We start from the raw sequence: 26,121 nt of genomic DNA, 5'->3' as shown, positions 1-26,121 counted from the left end.
TCGAGCAGTTTACTAGCCTGGAAATCCAGATCCAAATCCCAAAGATTAAGGGTCTGGCAATGAGTAATGGAAAATGGCCCAACTCGAGGGGCGGCACCAAGCATGCATTTGAAAATCTCACCGCACGCGACTGGATAACACTACGACCAATCACAACCACCCGTGGGTTTCCGCCAAGCCCCATATGCTTAGCTACCGGCAGAGCTAACTGGTAGGTTAAACTCTTAGCTACCAGCGGAGCTAACTGGTAGATTAAACTCTTAGCTACCAGCGGAGCTAACTGGTAAATTAAACTCTTAGCTACCAGCGGAGCTAACTGGTAAATTAAACTCTTAGCTACCAGCGGAGCTAACTGGTAAATTAAACTCTTAGCTACCAGCGGAGCTAACTGGTAAATTAAACTCTTAGCTACCAGGGGAGCTAACTGGTAGATTAAACTCTTAGCTACCAGGGGAGCTAACTGGTAGATTAAACTCTTAGCTACCAGCGGAGCTAACTGGTAAATTAAACTCTTAGCTACCAGGGGAGCTAACTGGTAGATTAAACTCTTAGCTACCAGGGGAGCTAACTGGTAGATTAAACTCTTAGCTACCAGGGGAGCTAACTGGTAGATTAAACTCTTAGCTACCAGCGGAGCTAACTGGTAAATTAAACTCTTAGCTACCAGGGGAGCTAACTGGTAGATTAAACTCTTAGCTACCAGCGGAGCTAACTGGTAGATTAAACTCTTAACAAGTCTAACTCATTCATTGTAGCGGCCAAAGCCGTTTCAAACAGCTGGTGTTCATCCGTAGCCATCTTGCAGTGTTTACTAATGACTTGGACGTCGCAGCGCTGTGATTGGTGCAGCTCGGCTACAGGGCATAGTTAATGAGCATCGTTACTGAATGCCAGAGTGACTCGCTGAGCAAATTCAACTTGTTCTCTTGCGGGAACTCTGGATTTCCAGGGTAGCAGTTTACAGATAAGTGGCATCAAAGTCATTTTGAAGTGGCTTCAGTGACAATGGCTGTGAGTGGGCATTGTGACACTACAAAGGAATCCTATTTCACGGGATATGGGGTGCATTACTACACACTACGGTAATCAGTTTAGGTCTGCAGCATCTGAAACGTGTTCCACGTCATCAGCCTCCGGCTCAGGCTTTTATCTCTTGATGGCATCCCAGATAGCAGAGTCTTGGCCCTGTCTTCACGCATCAAGAAGGAAGTTTTTCATAATACGTGCTGACGCACACTCAAATATGTGGCATTTTGAAAGTTGGACACGGTGGAAATAGAAATGCAGTAAGTATTATTACATATTTAGAAGGTCAGACGCCAGTTGTGTTAACAGATGATCACAATGTAAAATTGAAATTGTGAACCAACACAATTCTCAGTGGCAGAATGCAACATACAGTGACTTAAGTACTGTGCTTAAGTACAAATTTGAGGTACTTGTAGTCTTTTCTTTTCATGCCACTTTCTACTTCTACTCCGCTACATTTCAGAGGGAAATATTGTACTTTTTACTCCACTACATTCATCTGACAGCTTTAGTTACTTCATAAGTTTTTTGCACACACAACACACGTAGTTTGGAAAAATCTGATGTTTTATTGTAAATTAAACTTGTAAAGTTACTTACATGCCTTTACTTAAGTAACATTTTCAATGCAGTTACTTGTAACATATTAAGTTTACAGCGTGGTATCAGTACTTTTACTTAATTAAAGGATCTAAATACGTCTTCCACCACTGCACAATATGCTGTAATTCTTGTTCCTTCTGTGTGTTTATTTTTGGATTCTGTGTGATCGGGGTTGAGCCCTGACGTGTATCCATTCTGCTTCGAGATGCGGCACACCGCTGCAGCTGTTCTCTCTGCGGCCTAAACCTCTGAGTAGGGTTGGACAGTTTACAGTCATTGCTGCACTTCTGAAAAGTGTCACTACAAGAGCTCACCCTAGGAGACCAGTCTGTCTTGAAAGTTCAATTCCCAAACGGCACGAAAAGGTCTTTTGGGGCCTTTTAGGCCTATTTTTTTTTATATAGGACAGCTGAAGCCATGAAAGGGGAGATAGAGAGGGGGAATGACATGAGTGCGCTCTACCAGGTGAGCTACCCAGGCGCCCTCGTTCCGCCTAGCTACGCTTGAACCCATTTTTCTGTTTTTCGTCCTTAGAAAATTGAACTGTTAAGCGTTACACTGACCACCTTGGACTTTAAGAAACCAAATTTGGACATTTTTTCACAAATGTTACACTGGGGGAAACCCTGCAATCTATCTGTAAATCTGTAAATCTATAAATCGAGAAAACAGTCGACACAGATCAGAACAGCTTAATTGATAATGAAAATAATCGTTAGTCGCAGCCCTAGCCTACACAACTTTCAACGGAAGAAACCCACCGCTCTTCTAGCATTGTGTCTCTCTCTCTCTCTCTCTCTCTCTCTCTCTCTCTCTCTCTCTCTCTCTCTCTCAAACGTTATCGTACAATTATTTCATCCTGGCTCAGGTCAGGTTTCTTCCCACTTTGGGGCTGTAGTTTGGGCTCTGTTCCAACAACACGGCCTACCTCGACCCTGCATTACCTGTGAAACACAGCTCAAACCGCTTTTGAAGTGTGTCAAGCATATCATAGCACACTTTTTTTCTCTCTCTCTCTCCCTCCTCGCTCTTCCCCCTTCTTCGCTAAACCAGCCCACAGAGTCCCACTTTCACAACTCGGCCTCCAGTGAGTATTTTGTAATTTAAGCCGAAGCACATATAGGGGCTGAAACTGTAGCATAATGTGAACCTTCTGTTTTTTCTCACTCTGTTGGAACCATTTTTTTTAGCCTCCTGATGCCGGAGTGTCTCTTCGCTTTGTAATCTACACAAACACAGAAGATTTATGCCGGCTCGTATTCGTGCTCCGTAAATCATATTGATCTGAGACGGCCCCCTATTTGATGTGACTGTTGTGACTCCAGTGAGAAGTCAGTGAATTAGTTCAGTTTGCCAAATGTTTGAGTGGTGATTCAGTTAAGTCGTCAAAAAACTCCTCCCTATCTGTCTAACTCTATTGGGCAGGCGTCGGTTTTGTTTTTCTTTGTTTTGCAAGACAACCTTGTAACTCTTTGGCACGGGTTGACGTTCACACGTAAATCATTTACGTGACCTCTTCTTTGTAAAGCTTTTTATATGACTTTTTTTCCCTTTTTTTTTTATTGAACATTGACAGATTTACAGGTCATGACAGTTTCAAATGAAGGTACAACAATCCATCATACAATACAAATCAGGAATGCACATACGTAGACATACAGTTAAACAAGATGTCTTCTCCCCATACAGCCCTACTGTTATTGTACGCAGTAGGGCTGCTCCCTCTTAGTCGATTAGTTGACTAATCGGTCGTTTTCGTCTTAGTCAACTTAGATTTCTTTAGTCCATTAGTCATGTTTTATGCTTTTTTTTCATGCTGAATGACTTATTTCCAAGAAATGTACAAGCACATCTCTGGTAAACGCAAGAATTAAAGTGGTGCTTTTGCATGACTCTTTGCGGAAAAACTCAGATTTACAGATCTGTCGATTAAATCAACTAATGGATTGGTCGATGCAATTGAATGAGTGTTAGTCGACTAAGAATTTCTTCAGTCGAGCACAGCTGTAGTACGCAGACAGTCAGTTGTAAATGGACCCCAGACTTTATAAAACTGAAAGGGTCTCAGATAGAAGCTAAGGGCTCCGAGGGGCATGAACTCCAGTACACTGCGTATCCATTGGGCGACGCTAGGGGGTTCCTCGGACACCCGCTTGAATAAAATACATCTCCTAGCGCAAAAGAGCAGGATTTTTAAGAAGTTTGAGCGGATTACAAGGAATATCTGGAGGATGGTCTCTATACCAAGAATACAGAATAAGGGAGAGGTGTTCAGTGCCTGTCCTATTATGTCATTCATTTCTTTACCTACATCTTCCCAACATTTGTGAATACTGTTACGTACACAGTCCAATAGACAGTGGACATGTGAACCTTCCTCAATCTTATGCTTATCGCAAAACTTTGAGAAGTCTGGGTTCATTCTGTTCCTCTTCGATGCGGTGCTATGCAGTCTTACGATTAATCCTAAATTGCAGTTCCTTGGCCTTATGAGTGGTGAGACACCCAGATAAAGTAAGCCAGATGTCGTCCCAGTCTTCACTTTTGATTTCAACACCAAGGTCGCTCTCCCATTCGGATTTAATCTTTAGTTGTATTTTCTATATGACTTTTAACTCGTTTTGACTTAGACTGGACACCCAAATTCCTCCAGGGAGATAAAGTATCTATCTATTTATATATCTACAGTATCTGTCCGTCTAAGCTCAAAGTACCGTAAATGCCAGTGAAATAAGAAATTAGGATTAAAAGATGATGAGAAAAGGGGGTCGAGCATATTTTCCTTCTACCTCGCGGCTGCTGAAAGTCCCTCTGATCTCTGTTAAGCTTGTTTTGTGAAGTGCATATTTTGGACTCTTGAGAACAGGCATTTCATTACGTGTGTGTGTCAGTTTAGTGGCAAAGTGAACCCTGCCCCATCAAATACTAAACAGCAATTTACATGTCGACAAATGTCTAGTGGAAAATGCTACTTTTGAGAATTTTATTTTTTAATACATTTTTTGCATCCATAATGTAATTAGTATGTTTCCTCAGTTTGCAGAACAGCCTCATTTTATTTTTTTTGCTGACTGTATGCTTATAGTGGAACACGGTTTTCTGCCGTCTCATTTTTCCCCCAGCAGTCTCTGTCCCTCTCTTCCCACACTCGGCGCCGCTCATTCGGAATGGAAACAGCTCTCCAGGCTCACTTTCTGAGGACTTATTGTTGGGGCTTTTTTTTTTTGAAATTGTCCAGGCTAAAAGAACAGAGGTCCATGTTGTAGTAGATTGAATCTCCAGTTGTTTATTTTACTCCTTTAGATACCAGATCGCACATCTTGCCACCATTTTACCTGGGTGTAGTCTAGTCCTATCCTCGCTCGGAGCCCCGTCCAACCGGGGAACGGGGTTTTTCTGTCCATGCTTGATTTTAGAGCTTTCTCCAATCATCATTTCTCTTTTGAGGAACATACACGTGTTCCTGACAACGGACGGATACAGAGCTGAAAACATAGGCTGGATCACGTATAAACCACATTTGCAACAATGTGTTTAACGGAATATTGCGCCAGTTTGGGAAATATACTTTTACACTTTTTCTCGGCGAGTTAGATCAATATCCAATATGAAGGTGGAGCCAGAAGACCGTTAGCTTAGCATAAAGATGGCCTAAAGGTGAAATCCACCTACCACTGCTCTAAAGCTCATTCATTTACTCGCTATATCTTATCAAAAATGCACTATATGTGCAGTGATGTAGTCTCCCATTGCCGGACCTATCTCCGCAGCGCTGCAGTATGGTCTGGCTACACACCGCCTACCTATTCTGGGATAGGGGAACGTGATTGACCTTTGGAAAGATGTCGCAATTATTGAACTTAAAAAAATAAAAAAATAAAAAAAAAACAGTGGAAAAGTTAAACAAATCAACAGTGAAAACACCGTGAGCTGTGAAATTCCCCTCTATACTTTTCCCGTTTCAACTTCAAAACACGAGACCGAATAGTTAACTTGCGAAATGTAATCTGCAAAATAATCACTTTTTCTCGATTATTCTGTTTTTGTGATCGTTAGGAGGTGAAATCGTAATCCCATTTAAAATGATTAAGTCATTTAATTGCCCTGCCCTAATGTAAGCTACCTCATACCCTACTGTGTTGTGCTGTTAAACAGAGCCTAACACTCCTTTTCTTTTGTGTTCCCCTTCTCCCCCCAGAGGAGTGACAGTGTTCCTGCCAGGCCCGCTGGGAGAGGACCATATGGCCCTGAGCGACGCGTGTGGCGACCCTGTCGCCCTGAGCAACGGAGGGCACCATCCTCTCAGTGCCAACGGAAACGCCCCCCCGAACACCAGCGTGCCAGTCGGCGGCGGCCGGGACCCTTTCACCGCCGCCTCTAGTGGCGACTGCGTCGCAGCGGACGGAGACGGCGCCGTCCTATTAAAGGACGCGCCGTCCAAAGAGCAGCAGAGGTCGCACGTGGTCCAGAGAACAAGCAGGCCGAGCCAAAACGGCGGCGTGGTCAAACAGAACGGCTCCCTGAGGAGCCTTCCCCCGTCCAGATCCTCCCCCGCCGGCGTGGACTCCCAGCGGCTGGCCAAACGCCACCTCTGCTCTCCTCCCGCCCTCTCCCTCTCCCCGTCCTCGTCCTCCCCTTCTCTCCAGCCCCCGCCGCTCTGCTGCCAGCACTGTCACTTCCACCCCGCCCTGTGCTGCCCCTGTGGTCAGCCGGAGTGCCCCGGCTCCATTCCCCGCCCGGGGACCCCTTCATCCTGCCCGTGCTGCCTCTCGGCCTGCACGTACTCTCAGCCCCATCCTCCTCCTCACCCATCCTCCCCTCTCTGTCTCCATCACCACCATCAGCAGCGCTGGCAGGAGCACCTCCAGAGCCAGACACCCGGAATCAGGTAAGGGCTTTGGGATGTTAATATTCTTTTCCTAATCGATTAGTTCTCAGTTTATTCCAATGCATTACTCGGTATCCGTTTGCCAAACAGAGTGGGCTTTGTCATAGCATTTTGATATTTCCCTGATCTGAAATGTTCAACTAAGTCCGCTGTGAAATAGTCGGAGACACCGCATGTGTGTTTTGTGTCTTGTAGGACTTTTCTTTTGTTGTTGCCTTAGTCTGCACTCAGATAAAAACAAGCGATCCGGCAATTTACACAGGGTAGTGCGGCGGTGGGAGCGTCACTGGAACGGCCCTGACGTCCTGTTGTGTTCTTTTGTGTAGCACAAGCAGACTTTATATTTCACAATTACCGTTTTTCGTCAGATCGTTTATAGAGCTTAACGTGTCCAACCACACTTGCAGGCAGCTTCATTTCAATCTCTCTTCCCCTCCACCCCCCACCCCCCCACCCTCGGGCACAGCCTAAACATACTACCCCCATTCAAAATCAATTTTACTGAATAGGTTAACATTTTTATTTAAGTTCTTACCCACTCTTTCCAGAGGGTGTACAGTGTATTTGTCTGCACCAAGAGTACAAATATGTTGCTCGACTATGTGTGTGTTTGTTTGCTTGATTGTGTGTGTGTGTGTGTGTGTGTGTGTGTGTGTGTGTGTGTGTGTGTGTGTGTGTGTGTGTGTGTGTGTGTGTGTGTGTGTGTGTGTGTGTGTGTGTGTGTGGATGATTGTGTATTCATTGACCCCGACCATATCCCCAGTTTGGTCAACAGAGGGTCTCTCATGGCCCTCCAGGCCCACCATAACTCCCTCCCTTTGCCCCCATGCTCAATAACCTGTCACATCCATGTTTTGGGATCACGTTAGGCCTGGAATGCAGCAGGAGGTGGTTCCGGCTGTTAGGGTCCATGATGCATACGGGCAATATTTTTGCAGGAAGGTTATTTTACCGACAGCTTTCTCCAAATAGAGGCCTGTCATGGTTTGGGTTACGCCACCATGTTGGAAGAATGACAGCAAAGGAAATTTTGCCGCCGTCACTGACTGATGGAACTTAATAATGAGCCTTTTGCCCTGAGGGTTTGTGAGATGCAACTTGTGAGTTGGGTTATATAAATAAAACTAACTTCACTTAATGGTTTTACTAAGTTATAGACATTTCAGGTAAGAATTTGTCTTCAGTGCTCCAAGCAGGTGTAGTGCAAGGGATTTGAGATTATACAATTCACAATGAGCCCCCCCCGAGTCTTGTTCAAATTGACTTTAATGCGACAAACTTTGGTTTTATTGACACACTATAAAAATGGCGGGAGCGCGCCTTGTAACAGTTGGAAAGCGCACTACAAACATTCTGTGCCAGGCCTGAGTAGTCCTTCCAAGACTTATAGTATACTTTTTGTCTACTATAGCAGCGGTGGAAGAAGTATTCAGATCCTTTACTTAAGTAAAAGTACCAATACCGCACTCTAAAAATACTCTGTTACAAGTCCTGCATTGAAAATGTTACTCAAGTAAAAGTATCTAAGTATTATGAGGACATTTTAGTAGAAGTCGAAAGTGGCATGAAAAGAAAAAAACTTTACTTGAGTCTTTTCTTTTCATGCCACTTTCTCCTACTCTTCTACAAGTACCTCAAATTGATACTTAAGTAAGTACAGTACTTGAGTAAATGTACTTAGTTACATTCCACCACTGCACCATAGCATGTGTGGTGTGTGTCTAGACTTTTGTCTTTTTTTTTTTTGATACCGGTGCTAAAATGATACTTTTTAAACGGTGGCGGTGCCTGAACTGAAATATATATAATATATTTATATAATTTAAAATCTAAAAAAAGGAGCACAAAACGACAGTCGGCGACATTAAAGAATGGTTTGTTTATTGCTAAGGCCATATGGTCAAAATTAAATGATTGATTAATAATGTAATAACTATAACTTACAATGACTGATTTCACCAGTAAATTGCTGGTAAACAACAACAACAAGCACCAGATGGGGAAAAGGGTATTTTACAATAACTTTGAATGCACCACAAGGCTGGGCGAGTTTCAAGTAAACGCACCTGTCTGTGTGGTTTCTCCGACAACGGCAGCTGCAGTCAGACAGTCCCACTTTACTCCGGCTTAATGTAAGCTGTCAGCATTTTAACCGTTGTGTTTAATCCAGCTACTAGCTAACGGTAACGTAGCGTCCCGTGCAGCGATGGTTCTGGGAAAAAATAAAATAATTCAGGCACCGAAATGTTTGTTCTTATTCGGCCTTGTTACTACCATTGACATCAGAACCGGTGCCCTATTGTCACCACGTTTAGGTACCCAACCCTACCCTTTACAAACTGCTATTAGAATGAAGCAAAAGCTTCTGAAAACAGGCGAAGCTCCTTTATGTGGAGATCTGGAGCAGATCCATTAGGCTACATATAGAAGCTCAACTTTAGACCTCTAGACCTATAGTTAACATCCTTGTCACAGGATGCTGCTCTTTAAAAGTCAGTTCAGGATGAAATTTGGGCTTATTTGTATTCTCAGAGAGAAATATTTTTATTATTATTATTTTTTTATTAAATGAAACCATGCACTCCCGGCGACCATGCCGTTTCCAGTCGAAGCAGAATGTCAGCATTGAACTCCCTTTTTTCTCTCCTCAAGTGATCCACATTTAGCGAGTTGGTTCTTTCCCTTTCACACCGAGACCACAGGCCTTCCACCGCATTTGAAACTGGAACCATTTAATGCCTTGCATAATCATTTGCATAATCCTATATTTACCATCTCTACAGAGGAGGGTGTATAGACGGGGGGTGGGGGCTGGGGCCAGAAAGTAACTATTTACTTCTGCGTTGCTCCTTTTTATGGTAGCAGCTCGTTGTGGGGGGAATCTTGATTTGCATGAGACTCTGTTTCTTCTTTCACCGTGGAATTTTCCTCGCTGAAACGAAGTCGGATCCCCCCCCCCCACCCCTCTCATAACTTTCATTAGGGCGAGGGACGTTGTGGGTGGCGCTGAAAGCCGGGGGTTTGTGCGGCCACAGTGGGAACGTACTGTACGCCAGACCCGGTGGTGCGCACAAATGAAACCCTGGGTGGGCAGAGAGAGGCAAAAACAGGATTGTGATGCAGGCCTTTAGATGCATTCACCGGCATCTGTGGTTGTTTCTCCTCCCTGCTCCCAGTCACTTTCATTTTTTTTTTTTTTTTTCTCAGTTTTTTCCTCTCACTCTATTAACACTCTTTCTTTTTTCATCCGTCCCTCTCTCTATTCTCTCACTCTCTCTCTCTCTCTCTCTCTCTGTGTCCCTCCCTCCTCCGTCTCCTGTTCCACGTCAGAATGGAGAGCAGATGTGGCGTGGGACGTTTGCGTCTCTAATGTTGAACCACTCTCTTATTTACCAAACAGGTCCCTCTTGTTCAGCGATGACAGGTTTGAATTACAGGGCCTGGGTTCGCTCCAACACTGCATCCCCAACTCCCCACCCTTCCTGTACGTGTGTGTGTGTGTGTGTGTGTGTGTGTGTGTGTGTGTGTGTGTGTGTGTGTGTGTGTGTGTGTGTGTGTGTGTGTGTGTGTGTGTGACAGATGGTGAGATTAAACCCAGGAAACGATATACCTGTCTCAGTTGTATAGTTTTAGCAAAAAACCTTCAGACTTTGTCTCCCTTTTTCTCCAGTCCTTCAACCCTGTACTATGGGCTGCTGGAGTTTAGTGGCAGTTAAATATAACACACATACACACACGATACCATATATTCCTAATACCCTCCATAATTTGAGAGCGTGGAGTCAGACAAGATGGTGTCAGATATCGGTTTGATCTGCTTCGGGGCTTTGATCTGCAAGATTAGCCGAGGGATTACATCTGTGATCACATCTCACACTCGACACGCGCTGATAAGTTGTAACTTTAGCTCTTTTTTTGGGGGGGAGACCTTTTTATGTGCGTTTCACAACAGGGGATTTTTTTTATGCCTCCTGTTCTCGGCTTCACAAAACATGAATCCATTCACCAAGATTAGCCTCTCAAGATTAGATTAATGTTTCTATTTTAAGACCGATCAGAAAGCCGTTTGGGTCTTACCCATTTATGAAATAAACCAAATCTTTTGGACAAAGCGAGGCACCGCTCAGCAGTTCCTGTGCCGATTCAGCCATTCACAGTTTATCTTTGTCTTTTTTTTTTTTCTTCTTTTCACTCCAGGTCTGTTAAAAGTATTAAGACCATGTCTGCGTCTCCGCTTTAAGATTATCTCTTGGAGCCATTTTATGTGTATTATTTAAGATCGGACGGAAACAGTGTGTCCTTGGGATGTCAGCTGTTTGGCCCGGGTCAGCTCAGTGTGTGCCAGCACATTTAAAGGCTTCAGGTGAAAGCTTTTAAGCACTGTGGGGGGAAATGGCTGGATCCCAGTTCCCCTGTGCTGTGGCTGCTTCTTTGAGAAAGTTGTACCAGTGACTGTGTGTCAGATTTGATTGTCTGTCTTTCTGTTTTACACTTGAGTAAGTTAAAGGCAGAGGGGTTGGTAAAATAAAAGTACCAACTTTTGTGGTCCACAAATGAAGGAGAAGTTAGCTTTCTGTCGGTCTCCGTGCTTGACGTTTTAAGCTTTTTTGGAAGTAGGGCACTTCACTGCTAGATGCAGCCCAGGATGAGAACAGTCACAGGAGAGAATAAGCCCAACACTAGTCTATATCAACGACGTTTCATTTCCACTATTGTTCCGGATGTCCCTAAGGGCTACATTTCCATTGCTACGTTTTGGTTTCAAACCGAATATCTTTTGCTACCTTTTACACCTCATATTCACGCTGGCGTCTCAGAGCCCCTAAAGCGGAGCCATTTGAGAACACTTCTGACCCCGTTTTGGTTTGGAATCTCCGTGGTGGTGTTGCCGTCTCAACGGCCGCAAACTGAGGCCTTTGGCAACACCGACACTGACGCCAATGTTTCGCCGCCTGATTGGGTCATGTCTCCTTCTCTTGGACTAAGCTGCTAACGTTACCATGGCAACTACCAGCAACCCGGCAGAGTGCACATGCTTCCTCGCGTTTACCCCGGCACGCGTATGCCCAGTATACGAGAATGTTGATGAGATATGCGGTCTGGGCGTGTTAGTTTAACTGCAGATACGGTTCCGCCGGATGTCCCTCGTTTCGGCCAGATGTCCGTCACCTTCCGCTTCCTTTGTGTTTGGCGTTCTAAACTCCGGTGGATTTGTGAGGACTATGGTTAACTGCTCCTCAGATCTCTGCAGGGTAAATCCTGACAGCTAGCTAGACTATCTGTCCAATTGGAGTTCTCTGTTGCACGACTAAAATCAACTTTTGAACGTACACACAGTTCCACCAAAACAAGTTCCTTCCAGAGGCTATTTTGCAGAGGCGCCGTTGCTCCGTCCGGGGCTTAGCACCGCCCATGAAGATTGCGATCGGTTTAAAGAAACGCCAATAAACCAGAGCATGTTTTTCTCCCATCCCGGAATGCTGTGTGGCCGAGCCAGACCCTCCTCCGCAGCGCGGTGGAGGAAGGTCTGGCAATGTGAGACTCGCCCCAACACAGACCGTGTGTAGCTTCAGGCCTCCTGAGCTTCAGCTAACCTGCTTCTACCTGCACCGCTGACCCCGCAGCAGCCACCACACAGCTCGCTGACACTCAACCATCCGGGTTAACGTTGAGCATTCACCCTCCCCCCTGCTTTCCTGGAGCGCGGTGTTTCTGCCCTGTTCACCGATGCCTCTCCCAACAGCTCTTGTTGTTTATGGCAACCACAAGTTTGGTTTAGATTCATGCCTTGTCAGATAGCAAGAATTCCTGTCTCTCCCTCCCTCCCTCCCTCCCTCCCTCCCTCCCGATGCTGTCTCAGGAAAAGGTCAGCTTTTATTATCTTAAGCAAGTAAGAATTTTGTATTATTTGCAGGTGTTTTGGTTGCTATGACACATGTATAAAAACATGACAACTCCAAAGTGTGGAGCGGTTCATCATGTGTAATTGAGCAACTTTTCATCCCCTGGATGGGCGCGGACATTTTTTGCCGGACCATATATGTCTGCACAGTGTTAACCTGTCTGAGCGGTGCAGTAGTTAGGCCTCTGTTGTCATTTCTTTGCTGTGTTTGCCAGAATATCAAATTCCAGATTTTTTTTATTTATTTTTTTGTCTTTTTTTTTTTATAATTTTTAATTTTTTTATTTGGCCTCCTTTCTTTTGTCTCCCTCGGTCTCTCGCTCTCTGTCAGACAGCTGCAAGCCTCAACCAGCAGGCGTTTGTCTGAAAGTGATCTGTGTTTCAGGGTGTCAGCTTGACAAGGCTTTGCACATTATAAAGAATAGCAACTGTTGGCGAGGCCTTTGGGTCAGGGGCAAATTGACTGGTTTCCTAATCGTCTGAACCTATGTAGATTAGTGTCATCTTTTTGTTCAAGTGCAGCAATCAGTCTTTTTCATAGTTCTAGAACGTTTCTGAAACAAAGGAACTGCATTGTAAAAGAATGGTAATTTGAGTTATTTTTAAAGATGTCTTTTAAGACTACAGGATCTGATGGTACACCACAATAGGGCTGCAACTAACTAATTCATTATTTTCATTGTCGATTTAACCCGTCGATGTTTTGGTACAAAGAACACCAAAAAAAAAAAAAAATTATCTAGTTTGACAGTCAGTCATAACTGGAAAAGAACAGAAAAGAAATTATTCTAGGAATAAATAACAATGCCTTTTAAAAAAAGTGCTCATATTATGCTCATTTTCAGGTTCATATTTGTATTTAGAGGTTATATCAGAATAGGTTTACATGGTTTAATTTTCAAAAAACACCATATTTTTGTTGTACTGCACATTGCTGCAGCTCCTCTTTTCACCCTGTGTGTTGAGCTCTCTGTACAGAGTGAGGCATCTCACTTCTGTTCCATCTTTGTTGGGAGTCGCACATGCGCAGTAGCTAGGTAAGGACTACTAGCCAGTCAGAAGCAGAGTATGAGGGCGTGCCACGCTAGCAGCTAGGCGAGCATTATAACGTGTGTTACAAAGTGACCCATGTTTGTCTCTGAAGTAAAGGCTGGACTACAATAGAGCTGTTTGGAGCAGTTTGGGAACAGTGTTTTCTGTTGGAGATGGTAAGTCCCTTTGGGGGGGACTTTGGGCTTTTTCACTTTGTAAAACTATAACGTGCACAAAAAAGATATATAACACAATAAAGGAAAGGGAAAAATCATAATATGAGCACTTTAAAGCTATAATGCGTAGTTTCTGTCTCCCCCCACCAATTCTAAGTAATGACAACAAAACTGTTTCCGCGTCCACATGATACAACCCTTCCGTGATCAAAAAATCTATTCTTTTTTTGCCACTCTAAAAAACAGTCGTAGCTGGTGGCAGCACAGCACAACCTGCTGTGTATGCAGCAGTTCCAACTTGGAATCGTAAAAAAAAAATTAGGATTCCAATGTAATCTTTTTTTTTTTTTTCTTGTTATTTGGGAATTGAAATTTGGTTTTGAATCCGATCATCGGTTCCAAACCGCCACCGTACTTCCAGGCGCTTGTTGTGTTGCAGCCATGGAACACAGTAAGCAGACCTCTAAAGTCTGGCTTTATTTTACTTTGAAAAAGCCCGGTAAAAAATCACCATTGAACCAAAATAAAAATGTTGCTCTCATCTGTGAAATAAGCACGTGACCCATTTCAACTCCACCCCTCAAAGATTTGGAATAGAGAATCGAAAGGAAGAATCCAGAATTTGAATCAGAATTGTTAAAATCAAAAACCATGCCCAAGCCTAATGATCTGTGGCTGAATCGTCTCGCACTCGGCTTACACGGACCTTTTAGTTAAATGTTAGCTAAGTGACTCATCTTATTCGAATAAGGTGCCTTAGCTTTAAAAGGGGAACTCAATGTGGAGGAGAAACTTCCACGGGTCAGTGACCGTGTTCGATCGGGATCCCTGCTCCATGGCCGTTGTCTTCGTGTCTGTCGGACTTCTATTTTTTTTTTTTAGCCGGCAGTATTAACAGACGCCTGTGGGAGGAAGCCGATGGATCTTTGGTGCAGCAGCAGCTGGAACCCATTGGTTCCACCTCTGGAGGTCTTCTAAGTAACCCAGCTGTTCTCACTGGCCACACATAGCCACCTAATGTCGGCCTGCTTACAGTTACACCCAACCACGCAGGGTAAGGTTGGCAGGTTTTAGAAGGATTTCTGGATTTGGATGTTCTGGCCAGACACATTCATTCATCTGGAACGGAGACTCCTGCTGGCACTCCCCACCTGTCATAGACTATAATTTGACTTGGAGTAGAATATTTGTACGTGGGGGGAATTAGATTCTTTTCCATCGATATTTTTTTATTTCTTTATTTTACCAATGATTCACCCACATATTTTCAGGCTATACGGTTCAACTGACGGCGACTACATCATATCTGTTTCCAGCAAAACAGACCAAAAGCAGAAAATCCATGTTATGTACTTATTTACATATGAAATAAATGTCAGACTGACTGACTGACATGTGATGCACATTCTTCTTAGAATACAATTAGTTTTTAGAAATGTCTCATGATCTATTGCCTCTAGAAGTGTATTATTCAACTTTAGTTTTTCTTAAAGAAGGAAAAGAAAATCACAGTCCTCAATACTTGTAGAATTGCAATAAATGAAAATCGCATTACAAATGGAATCGGCACCCATGTATCGCGAAAGAATTGAATCGGGACAAAAGCATACCGTCCCAGCCCTAATTTGTACTCATCACATTAATGGTAAACGTTTTAATAGCATAGGATCCCAAATGAGTTTCTTGCCCTGGAACACTTAAAAAAAAAAACACACACAAACACACACTCTTGTCATGTGAAGATCTTCCGGGCGCTTTCGAACCCTAACCCAGCTGCTGCACATCCTTGCGTGTGCTCTGCTCCCGGTTTGTGAGCTTAAAAGTCCTAAAGACGAGGCGAGGAGCAGCCATAATAAACACGTCACACTGACTGACAGCTTGTAACTATTGGCTACAGTGCTGAAATCCTGTATGCCTGGAATTTGTGTGCGCCCGTATTTCACCTCCAAGAATTCAGGGGAATGGCAGGTGCAGCCAAAAAAAAGGCCATGCTCACCAGTGGACACACACACACACACATGCAGACATGAAAACACAGAGGCCCTCATTTATCAACCTAACGTAGAAACCAGCGCAGATATGAGCGCAGAAATCATCTTACGACAGGCTTCTCGTGTGATTCATGAAACGTTCGTATCGCACCAATCGGAGCGTAAGAATGGTCGTACATTGATAAATGCAGAGGCTGGAAACGATCGTAATTTAAATATCATGCCCCGATATATTCTTCATACTAACAATGTAACATCCAGACGTGGCTGATCATATACGTGGTGCCATATGCTTACAAAGATGTAAAGAAATGCATAATAGAACATCCACATGGCCGTTACTACACTCGTGCTGCCATGAAATGTCCAATGTCTCTGTGTCTCTGCTGATAATGAGAGGAGCGTGTCCCCGGCTGACCTCCATTTTTAAACGTTGTGTTTAAACGGCACAGGCCTGTTCCAGTGTTTATTGGAGGCCCATTAGAAACGTGATGCCCCGTGAATCACACTGCGTTAACTGCTGCAGTTCATGTACCTCAGGACGTCCACACTTGTATATCTGCGTCCTGATGCAACATTGGGCCTTCAGATTTGGTTTCCTCTGAGAAATTCGATTTTAAGATTTCTTTTTGTTCATTTCTTTCCTGTCCCATTTTTTTTCGAGGCTAGTGCGGTCCACTGTTAAAAGCCGTCCCCGTGTATTGAGTTATGGGTTTACAAGAGTTTACGCTGATGGATTTCATTGCTTGTTTACAGAACCGCTGCTCCTCTAATTTTATCCTCATTCGTTTTCAGGCCTTTTTGTTAGACAACCCAAATGTTGCATGCTACTTAAAAGGCCCTATTTAGACTTTTATTGTCTGCATGTGAATATAGGCAAACTTTAAGAGTCCATATTCGTATATGTGTTTACTGAACTGTCTCTACTTCACAAGCAGTTAACACTGATTTAGTTTTATCCCCTACTCCCTTTTGCGTGTATTTAATATTTACGGTTATATTAATGTCATCCTATCGTACACTTAGGCTCTCTTTGGGGGATTGTTAATACCCCGCTCAGTATGCTGCTTTAGCCATAAGAGCCTTTTGTATAAATATACACACACAAGCCTACTTATCAGGCACAGTGCAGTGTCTTTCTGCCTTTCCAGCGCTGGTAGTCTGGAGCTATTTCACGGCTAGGTCGAGCCTCTAATTGTGTGCAGCGTTCCAGCGAGGCACTAATCAGGCCGAGGCGGGCCCAGCAGCCTGACGGTTGACACTAATTGGTCCTGCTCCAACTTGAAGGCCTTGTTCATGAAGTATTTACCCGCCCGTCTGTTGAGAGTTAACCCTCCCCCCCCACCCCCAGCCCTCACCCTGAACCCCACCGGCACACATACACACTCCTGTACAACAACACACACATACAGACTCGTGCGCATTCATTGGCAAGTATGGTCACATTTAGTCACAACGAAGAAATAGCCACCTCAACATTAAATGTTCCCTGCTTTTTATTCATTTTAAAAGGAAGATTCACAATATCAGATCTGGTGTAAGTTCTTTTTTTGGGGCTTAACATTTCAAACAACTTCCGTAAGACCTTGACCTTTGAAAATACCTAAAACTTGACAGATATTTTTATTTTTGAAAAAAGAAGAAGGGGAATTTAAGAAGAAAAATGAATCCGAATGAATAAAGGAGGACATTTTCTGCACGCAAATAATGCGCCTGGGAGCGCCCTGGTGGCTCACCTGGTTGAGGCGTGCCAATTTGTTGAATTTAAAAAAGGGTTGTGCAAATAGACGATATCATCGTGATGGCTGGCCGACATCACGATGGAGAGACACCATCGTGATGCCACGCCCCCCACCCTGTCAGACACACCTAGTCGCGGGCGCTGGACCGGAAATTGACAAGTGCGTCGTTCTTAAACTAGCAAAGACAGGGTGCAAGATAGGGCTCCTTAAGTGGAAGCTACTTTTCCCCCCTTACGTGCAACCTATTTGTGAAAAAGACCATCGCTTTGAGCAGACTGGATTGGCTGTAGTGATACATTCTCTCTCTCTCTCTCTCTCTCTCTCTCTCTCTCTCTCTCTCTCTCTCTCTCTCCTATCAGTTATACTAGCGAGCGCTCTACCTTCTAGTAACGTTGGACACAGCGGTCTTGAGCGAGAGAGAAAAAAGCGTTCACGTGGAACGCTATCACACTTTCCTTTCTTCCTTCATTGGACTAACTTTGTCGACACTACTCTGTGCGTGCATCAATAAGTCAGTCTGAGGTCCTGTAGGTACAGGACGATGTTATGCAGGATTTATGAATGTACGTTAGCAACAGTAGGCTAATTCACGAGGGTGCTATTGTAATGTGTGAAGTAATATTGCGCATCTGTTCATGTGCGCTGCAAGAGTTATGTTTCTGTTTATTGAATGCGTTATTCAGTGCAAACATAACTGAGGATGTAGTTTAAACTCAGCAATGATGGTATGTCAGGTTATTACTGTCGCTCTGTTGAAGGCAAACGTCCCACTGTACTGTCGTTACGCAGATCACAGACATCTGATTGACTTTACTGCACCGTACTTAAGTGAAAGTAGGTCAAGTTGTAAATAACTGCCCCTACCAGCAGGGCAGCATTTACAGAGGGCATTTAAATGTATGTCTGATCGTTTCTATGTTAACTGTTAGCCCATAGTAGTAGAAAAAAAATATTTATGTAAAGAGATATGAGATATAGTAAAATAAAAAGTGCTTAAAAATGCGGTCGATTCTGTGTCGAGGCCAAATACAACACTGCCGAGGTCTATCAACGCAGCTCTGTCGACCGGAAGTGCACGCAAGCCGGGTTAAGACCATAAACAAAGTGGGATAAAGAGAGGAAGGCTAACTCCTTATCGGTTACCACTGCGCAGCATTTTCCTCGCCAGTGTACGGTCTTTAGCAACATAAAAGGATGTAAATGTATTTTTGACTGCAAAATCATGGTTTTCACGGAAACATGGTAACAACAGCGCTGCGCCACAGCATGTGCGGACGATGAGCGTGACGCCACGAAAGGGAGACACACAAGTGTATATCACAGCGTTATGCAGTTGCCTCATTACTCACGGACCCTCCCCCTCTCACACACATTGGCCAACTCTGGCAGACTCATTCTCTCCTCCTTTTTCAACATAAAAAAAAAAAAATTGAAAGAGTCTTCAAATTTGCAGGTCACACACACAGGTTGAGTACTTGTAAAAAAAAAAAATACTCACACTGTCTCAAAAAACGGTCGCAAAATGCCATTTGGTCGCAGTCTGGAGCCCTGATTGTGCAGCCCTAGTACACACACATCTTTCACTCCATACACACGTTTGTCACTGATATGTTCACATATACCAACAGCCTCAATACTCCGTTTGACGGCTTGTTTTATGTGGGTTTTGGCAGGCAGCTGCTGTCCCGTCCTCCTGGTACCGCATACCGCCCCATTCCATCTTCAGTGAGTTTCTGCCACCGCATGGCCACCCTCCCCCCACACACACACCACACACACTGTAGCCTTATCCCAAATGTTATAAACACTTTTGCCTCTTTCTCAATCGTACTGTCAACATCGGTACTTTCTAGCACTACTCTTTGCAGCTCTAAATCATACATAGCTGAATATCTTAGAGTGAAATCTCAGACCACCACAAATCGCGCGCACACACACACACACACACACACACACACACACACAGACACACACACAGAGAGAGCTTACCCTCACACACACACACACACACACACACACACACACACACACACACACACACAGAGAGAGAGCTTACCCCCACTCCCCATAACAGTCCCCGACTGCCTCTCTGTTTCTCAGCTCTGTCAGCACAGTGCTGAGTGAGCGGCTGGCGGTCTGTGTTTACCTTATTAATTAGCCCAGTGATCCTGAAACACTCTCCCTCTGGTAAAATAGAATAACACTGAAAGGTTAGTCAGGGCCGGGGGAAAAGGGAAAGAAAATAAGAGAGCGGGCAGAAGCCAGGGAAAGAGAGACAGAAGAGATAGAAAGTTGGATGTAGAGAGCGAGGTCTGTATTTCAAGTTCTTCTTTTTTTTTTTTTTACGCGCCATGAGTAGAAGTGATCCGAGAGTTGGGGAGGAAACCTGACGCGGTGGGTTGTCATCCAGCTGAATGTAGAGCCTCTGTGATCATCAGTCAACACTAGGGCTGAAACGATTCCTCGAATAATTCGATTAGAAAAAATCCTCGATGCAAAATGACTTGCCTCGAAGCTTCGTTAAATCAATGTTACCAACGTTATATGCTGACGGACGGTGTTTCCGCACGGAGCATTATTACTGTCGCACACCAGACGCATGTCACACATCAGTCTGCTGCTGGCGACACATGCCAGAGCGTAAATAGCGAGGGGCTAAGAGACAGGCTGGAGAAAACGACAGAAAGTGTCCAAAGTTTGGAATCGGTTCAAACGTAATTAGAACTAAAACTTTGTACAGTGTGTCTACTGCAAAATCAAACTAGCTTACCACGATAATAGCACGACGTCAGTGCTTTAGCATCTCAACAGAAAACATGGAGTCTAACTTAATCATCCATTCCACGAAGAGGACAAAAGTAGATCACAGAGTCATATGGACGATGAAACTACACCAAACACAACAACTACCAAAATCAAAGACAAGAAAATACGTAGAGGTGACCACGATCTGATCTAAAGAGCTGACGCATTGACTGTAACTTTGGAAATACAGCTGATTGTTGCGCATCTCTCTCTCTCTCTCTCTCTCTCTCTCTCTCTCTCTCTCTCTCTCTCTCTCTCTCTCCTCCACGGAGAAACAGCTGATCAACGATCTAATAGCATAAGTGTAACAGAGCTGTGTGACATTATAATCAAATATATAAATGAAAATAGGTTGAGTATAACTAATATTTACATATAGGCCTACTGTATATACAGATCAGTCTCAGGTTGAAACTTGTAGTTCTGAAAGTTAAGTTGCACAACTTAATGTAATGTTTGTGTATGTTTAATGTATGCCTTAGTTTGAGGTTGATATCATTTGGGAAAAGAAAAATCTTTAAAAACAATGTAATATGGCACTTAAATGCACTTAATATGTTTTAGTTTTTTGAGAGATGATATTGTAAGCAATGCAGGCCATAAAAATGTTGCTTTTTTTCCAAAAATGTTGCTTTTTTCCCTAGTTTTGGTTGTTAAAAAACGCAAAAAAAATGTAATCGATTAATCGATCGATAAAGTGCTAGATTAATCGATTACAAAAAGAATCGATAGCTGCAGCCCTAGTCAACACTACCTCTCTCTGTTGCTAACTAGGGCTACACAATATATAGTTTTTTTTTGTTTTTTTTTATCGTCGTCGCAATATCAACTGGCGCATAAACCGATGCGCGAAAGGCTGCGGCATATCGCGAAAGTGTGTTTAGTTGAAAGAAAATATCAGCAGAAAACTGCACTTTATAATGTAACTGTCATTCATTTCCAGTGGTGCCTTTTTTATATTCAATTCACTGTTCAATGTGTTCAGTAAAAGAATGTTGGAAATGATTTCCTTCCATTCGTTTTAAATTCAAAAAGCAATTTGTTAGAATACTGAAAGCAGCAGAAATGCAGAACTGAGTTCACTTTAATATCTGTTATATCGTTACTGCAATATTCAACAACATTATCGTATGTTTTCCTCATATCGTGCAGCCCTATTGCTAACCGCCCACCACCCATCTCTGGTGTTTTTATTTACCATTTTTGAATTTATTCCCAAGGTCTGATGGTGTTCTATCCTTTGTGTCTTTCTTTGTTTAATGGACTAAAGGCATTGAGACCAAGATAAAAGTCTCTTTTAGGAGTTGAATTCAAGATCTGAATTCATCTCCTACAATGGCTACGAAGAAGTCACCTGGGTTTTATGAGAACGGTTGTAAAGTTATTGCTGTAGACTTGATGGATTCTTGATCTATTCATCTTTGTCGTTAAACATTCTGCGGCCAAATGGTTCGGCTCAGGTATGCTGCGCCGCATCTTTCCAATTGGCTGAAATGGATTCATATTGGAGCGCTGCGGACCAAAATTCAAAACAGACCTTCAGTAGACAAATAGATAATGCCTGAAAGCACTTTTGGGAATTCATTCCAACTATTTCCCAGTAAACTCGTCTCTTCCATTTTTGGGCCATATATTTGGGCCAGGTCCGCAGTTCATGGCCCTACATGGAAAGCCAAGAGACAGAGACGGAGCACAGAGAAAAGAATTACATTAGCAATACAGATTTTTTTCCCCCCTTGGCTACTAGTTCAAAGAAGGACAGGGAAATGTGGTTTTCATTAGGCATTCTTGCTTTAAACCAGGTCAAAGGTCACTTACGGAAGAACTCATGTTTCATGTCATGTTTTCATAAACAAGAATAATTCAATATTTGTGAACATGAACAAGTCTCCTAGAATACAAAACCAGATTCTAATCAATAATGTTATCAAGTAAGCTTTTCATATATATATATATATACATATATATATATATATATATATATATATATATATATATATATATATATATATATATATATATATTACATATGTATCTCTAGAATAGCAATGTTTGTGTCTGTTTGCCACTTTACATCTGGCTGTCCTATTAATGTGTCCAGTGAAACTTTTAAAGGGATTTACAGCTTTCCTAACCCCCACCCCCGTGGAGTAAAATTCTCACCAATAGCTCCAGTTCATTTGTGCCTCCCATTACCACTAATTATAACATTCCGCAGATTTGACTTTGACGGCAAAGCGGGCAAAAATACGACAACAACCTCTCTGGGCCCTCTGGCCAGATTGCTTAAATCACAGCACTAATGTCCTGTGTGCTGATGACCTGATTGGCTGCAGCAGAGGCCGACCTCAGAACTCACTTCCTGTTCCTCTGTGATAAATTAAGGCCACTTTTTCTATGGTGAGAAATGTACTAAACATTTTTTTTTTAGCTTTTAGTCAGGGCTATATTGATGTTTTTATAATAAAGCAGACCATTTATCCGTACAAATGTCTTTTCTGGCCAAGTTTGTCCATTCTAATCCAAGGATGGGCGGGTCTTCGTGTTTTAATTAATGCCATCACAGTGAAGTGAAGAATCTATTCTACTTTCTCCTCTACCTTGTCAACTTAAAAACTTCCACCATTGAAAATACCTATAATTGAGCATCAAAGGACGGCTAGTACTATTCAATTCAATTTTATTTATAGTATCAAATCATAATCATAATCATCATCAAAGAGTTATCTCAAGACACTTTGCAGCTAGAGTAGGTCTAGACCACACTCTATAATTGACTTAATTAAAGACCCAACAATTCCCCATCACAGTATCTATTGGCTCCTTGTCATTCTCCTCCCTCTGTATTCTCTCCACATACACTAGTTCTCACCCCCCCCCCCCTGACCCCTCTAGCCCATATCATTTATACCCTGCGGCCCCGCTGTGATCAGGTGGCCATATCTGATTCTCTCCCTTCCTCTTCTTCCCTCCTCTTCCCCTCCGCCCGGGGCGTTTGCTGCTCCCGGCATACCGGACGCTTCCCCACCGCTCCCAGGAGGAGCTGTCCAGAAGTCCAGATAGATCCTGAGCAGCTGATGGCTTCATATTAGGGCTGCAGAATATGAGGAAAATATGCGGTATGCGATAACGTTGTTGAATATGACAACGATATTACTTAGAAATGATAAACTGATATTTAGGTGTACTCAGTTCTGCATTTCTGCTGCTTTCAGTGTTTCTGCTAAACTGCACCAAACTGCTTGTTGATTTTAAAACAAATGAAAGGAAGTCATCTCCAACATTCTTTTATTGAACAAATTGAACATTGAATTGAATTGACACAGACATAAAAGAGTAGCTTCTAATGCATAGGCTAGGTAGTGCAGGGGTGTGGAGAGCGCTGGCGTGTCACTAAGCAGCTGGCCCGCGCCCTCGCTGACGGGAAGCTGAGCACACAGACCAGATGTCCTGCAAAATAGTCCTGCTGCGAGCTCTCTCTGTACTTCTTCTACAAACCATTACCATACACAGTCTATGACCTGTACAGACGCACAACTGTTGTCTCGGCCTGCCATGTCGCATGCGCGCGCCTAACGGAGCTCTGGGGGATATTTTAAGGAATTGCAGCGGCTTGCTGGTCTGATGTGCCGGACGGGCCATCGTACTCCGGCCGTGGGCTGCCGCTCTCGCTGCACGCTGGGTCACAGCTGTGTTCCTGTGTCGGGCGCTGGCACAGTAGGCTACTCCAGCCACCAGTGTTACAATATAAAGGCATCCCATCCCGCTCACTAGCCAAGGCGGCTAGTGAGAGTGACTGTGTTACCCGCCACTGCCGAAATCTCCCCGCAATTGGCGGGTTTGCGGGTGCTAATGTCAAGCCCTGGATACAACATATAAATATATAATATAAATGTGTGTCTTTGTGTGATTGATAAGACTAGATATAACAGGTTTCTGTGGGCTTGTAGTGCAGTTCTCATGTAGCTTCATGGGTTCAGGTTCATATGTTCAAGCTGACATCCCATTCAGATTTGGTTTGGGTTCAGTCAGAAAATCAAGACGGGATTCTGGAAAAAAATATATATATATATATATGTCCACTCTTGCCCAAAAGTTTTTTTATCGGCTGTTGCTTTTGACTTCAAAATGTAAGCCTGATTTATCTTCCTCTTTTTGTTTTTCAGCCCTCCAAGGCCCTTTCGATTCCCCAAAAGGTGAGATCTGCCAAAAACTGTTTCGCTTGTGTTGATGTTCTGGATTGGAAAACTCTCTCCTCCTCCTCCTCATCCTCCCTTTTTCTTTGTGTCATCTATCCATCAGTGCTCCCGTGGAGCCGTCATTCCTCAGTAGTGAGTCATGAGAGTTAAGGATGGGAGTCATGCGTCTCTGTCTGTACCTGGCCTCTGTTAACAGGCAGCTTGGATCTCCTTATCACTATGTTCCACTGCAGTAAACTCTGCTGTCTCAAACCTAATCCAGGAGACTGTTTAATAGAGGATTACATATTTTTCAGGGCTTTCAGGGAGCAAAATCCCAAGTCTTATGAGTTTTGCATGAGACTCTCGGTATACACACCAACAGATGGCTACTAACACTATTTCTAATCAAGCAAATGCCTTAAACGGAGCAAAGATGGTGTAGGCTGTATCTTAACATTTTCCATTTCCTTCTTTTGTCCCCTTTTTCCTTCAACTGTAAGAATTTTGGACAAGATCCCTTTCTCACCAATTTTAATGACTCATCAGCCAAATGGCGATCGTGTGCCGTCTCATGGATTCTACTCGCTAAGTAATAGGGAATTTGCTAAATCAAAGCATAACATTTATCAATTTTGGTCATGTAGTGGCCAATCCATTTTTTGTCTTCGGTTTCTCTTTCTTTATTACATAATTGTAGGCGTATACTGTTTGGAATTAAAGGGTCATTTCGTATTTTTTTTGTTTCAACCTGGACCCTTTTTCCCATGCATTGGTGTCTAAGTGACTATGGTGAACAAAAATCTTTGAAATTGGCCCAGTATTGAGCGAGAACGCTGTAACCGGCAGCCGTGAAGGGGCGTACCTGCCCATTAACGTTGCATTGTAGCTTGTTTCTGCAGCGGTCTTGCTTAACACTGGACCAATTTCAAAGATTGTTGGAAGTCCCTTAGACACAGAAACATGGGAAAATCGGGTCCAGGTTGAAAGTTACCCTTTAACATTCGTCTCAATCTCAACAACTTTGAGTAAGCTGTCATCACTTTGTTCACTAACTTAACGTCTCTTTCTTGTTTCCAGCTATGCTGAGCTGATAGCCGATTGGCCAGTGGTGGTGCTGGGTGTGTGCACAGTGCTCATCGTGGTGTGTGCCCTGGTGGGCATCCTGGTGCCTGACCTGCCGGATTTCTCAGACCCACTGCTGGTGAGGACAGCCCCACGATGGTCTCCCGTTAACACAACGCTTCCACATAACGAGCCTCCCCCAGACCTGAACACAGGGTTTTTCCTGCATAGAGGAATTTTTGCCCCCCGGCGCAGCGCAAAGCCTGACGCAAGTGTCTTATGCTAGTTCAAGACCAATGCAGTTGTCAATTTCCCATCCAGCGCCCACATCGTATAAATAGCAAATGCACCTGCGCCCATCTTTGCGCCCATGGGCGTGCTGGTCTTACAGGGAGGTGTGTTCAGGTGCATTCTTGGCGTATTGCTATGTTGAGGCAGCGGGACGTGATCGCGCCATTGACCTGGTGTAAAGTCTATAGCGCAGCATTTCATTGTTATTTTAACAGCGCATTAGTAAAATGCTCCTAGGCTCGTGCACAGCGCGCACACACAATGCTTGTTACACACACACACACACACACACACACACACACACACACACACAGGGAAGCGCAGCAGGAACAAACATGCAAAAGATTACAAATAAAAATATTAGGGTGCAAATCCGCCTTCATGCGCCAAGATACAAACGCACCTGGCTTTTTTTTTGT

At 43.6% G+C, this 26,121-nt stretch overlaps 1 protein-coding gene across 4 annotated transcripts in view; it reads left to right on the top strand.

The window, feature by feature from the left end:
* The window catches only part of disp1 (dispatched homolog 1 (Drosophila)), a 133,180-nt gene that overhangs the window by 94,500 nt on the left and 12,559 nt on the right, over nt 1–26,121 (top strand). For all 4 annotated transcript variants that reach the window (XM_039781916.1, XM_039781915.1, XM_039781917.1 and 1 more), the window contains 3 exons: nt 5,831–6,520; nt 24,335–24,364; nt 25,427–25,550. In XM_039781916.1, the coding sequence (XP_039637850.1) occupies nt 5,874–6,520; nt 24,335–24,364; nt 25,427–25,550 (801 nt within the window). In that variant the 5' untranslated portion in view covers nt 5,831–5,873. The remainder of the gene's footprint in view (nt 1–5,830; nt 6,521–24,334; nt 24,365–25,426; nt 25,551–26,121) is intronic.

Source organism: Perca fluviatilis, chromosome 18 (assembly GCF_010015445.1).
Source record: "Perca fluviatilis chromosome 18, GENO_Pfluv_1.0, whole genome shotgun sequence".
Classification (NCBI taxonomy): Eukaryota; Metazoa; Chordata; class Actinopteri; order Perciformes; family Percidae; genus Perca; species Perca fluviatilis.
Note: the sequence above shows the minus strand (reverse complement) of the source record. Positions and strands in the feature narration are given on the sequence as shown.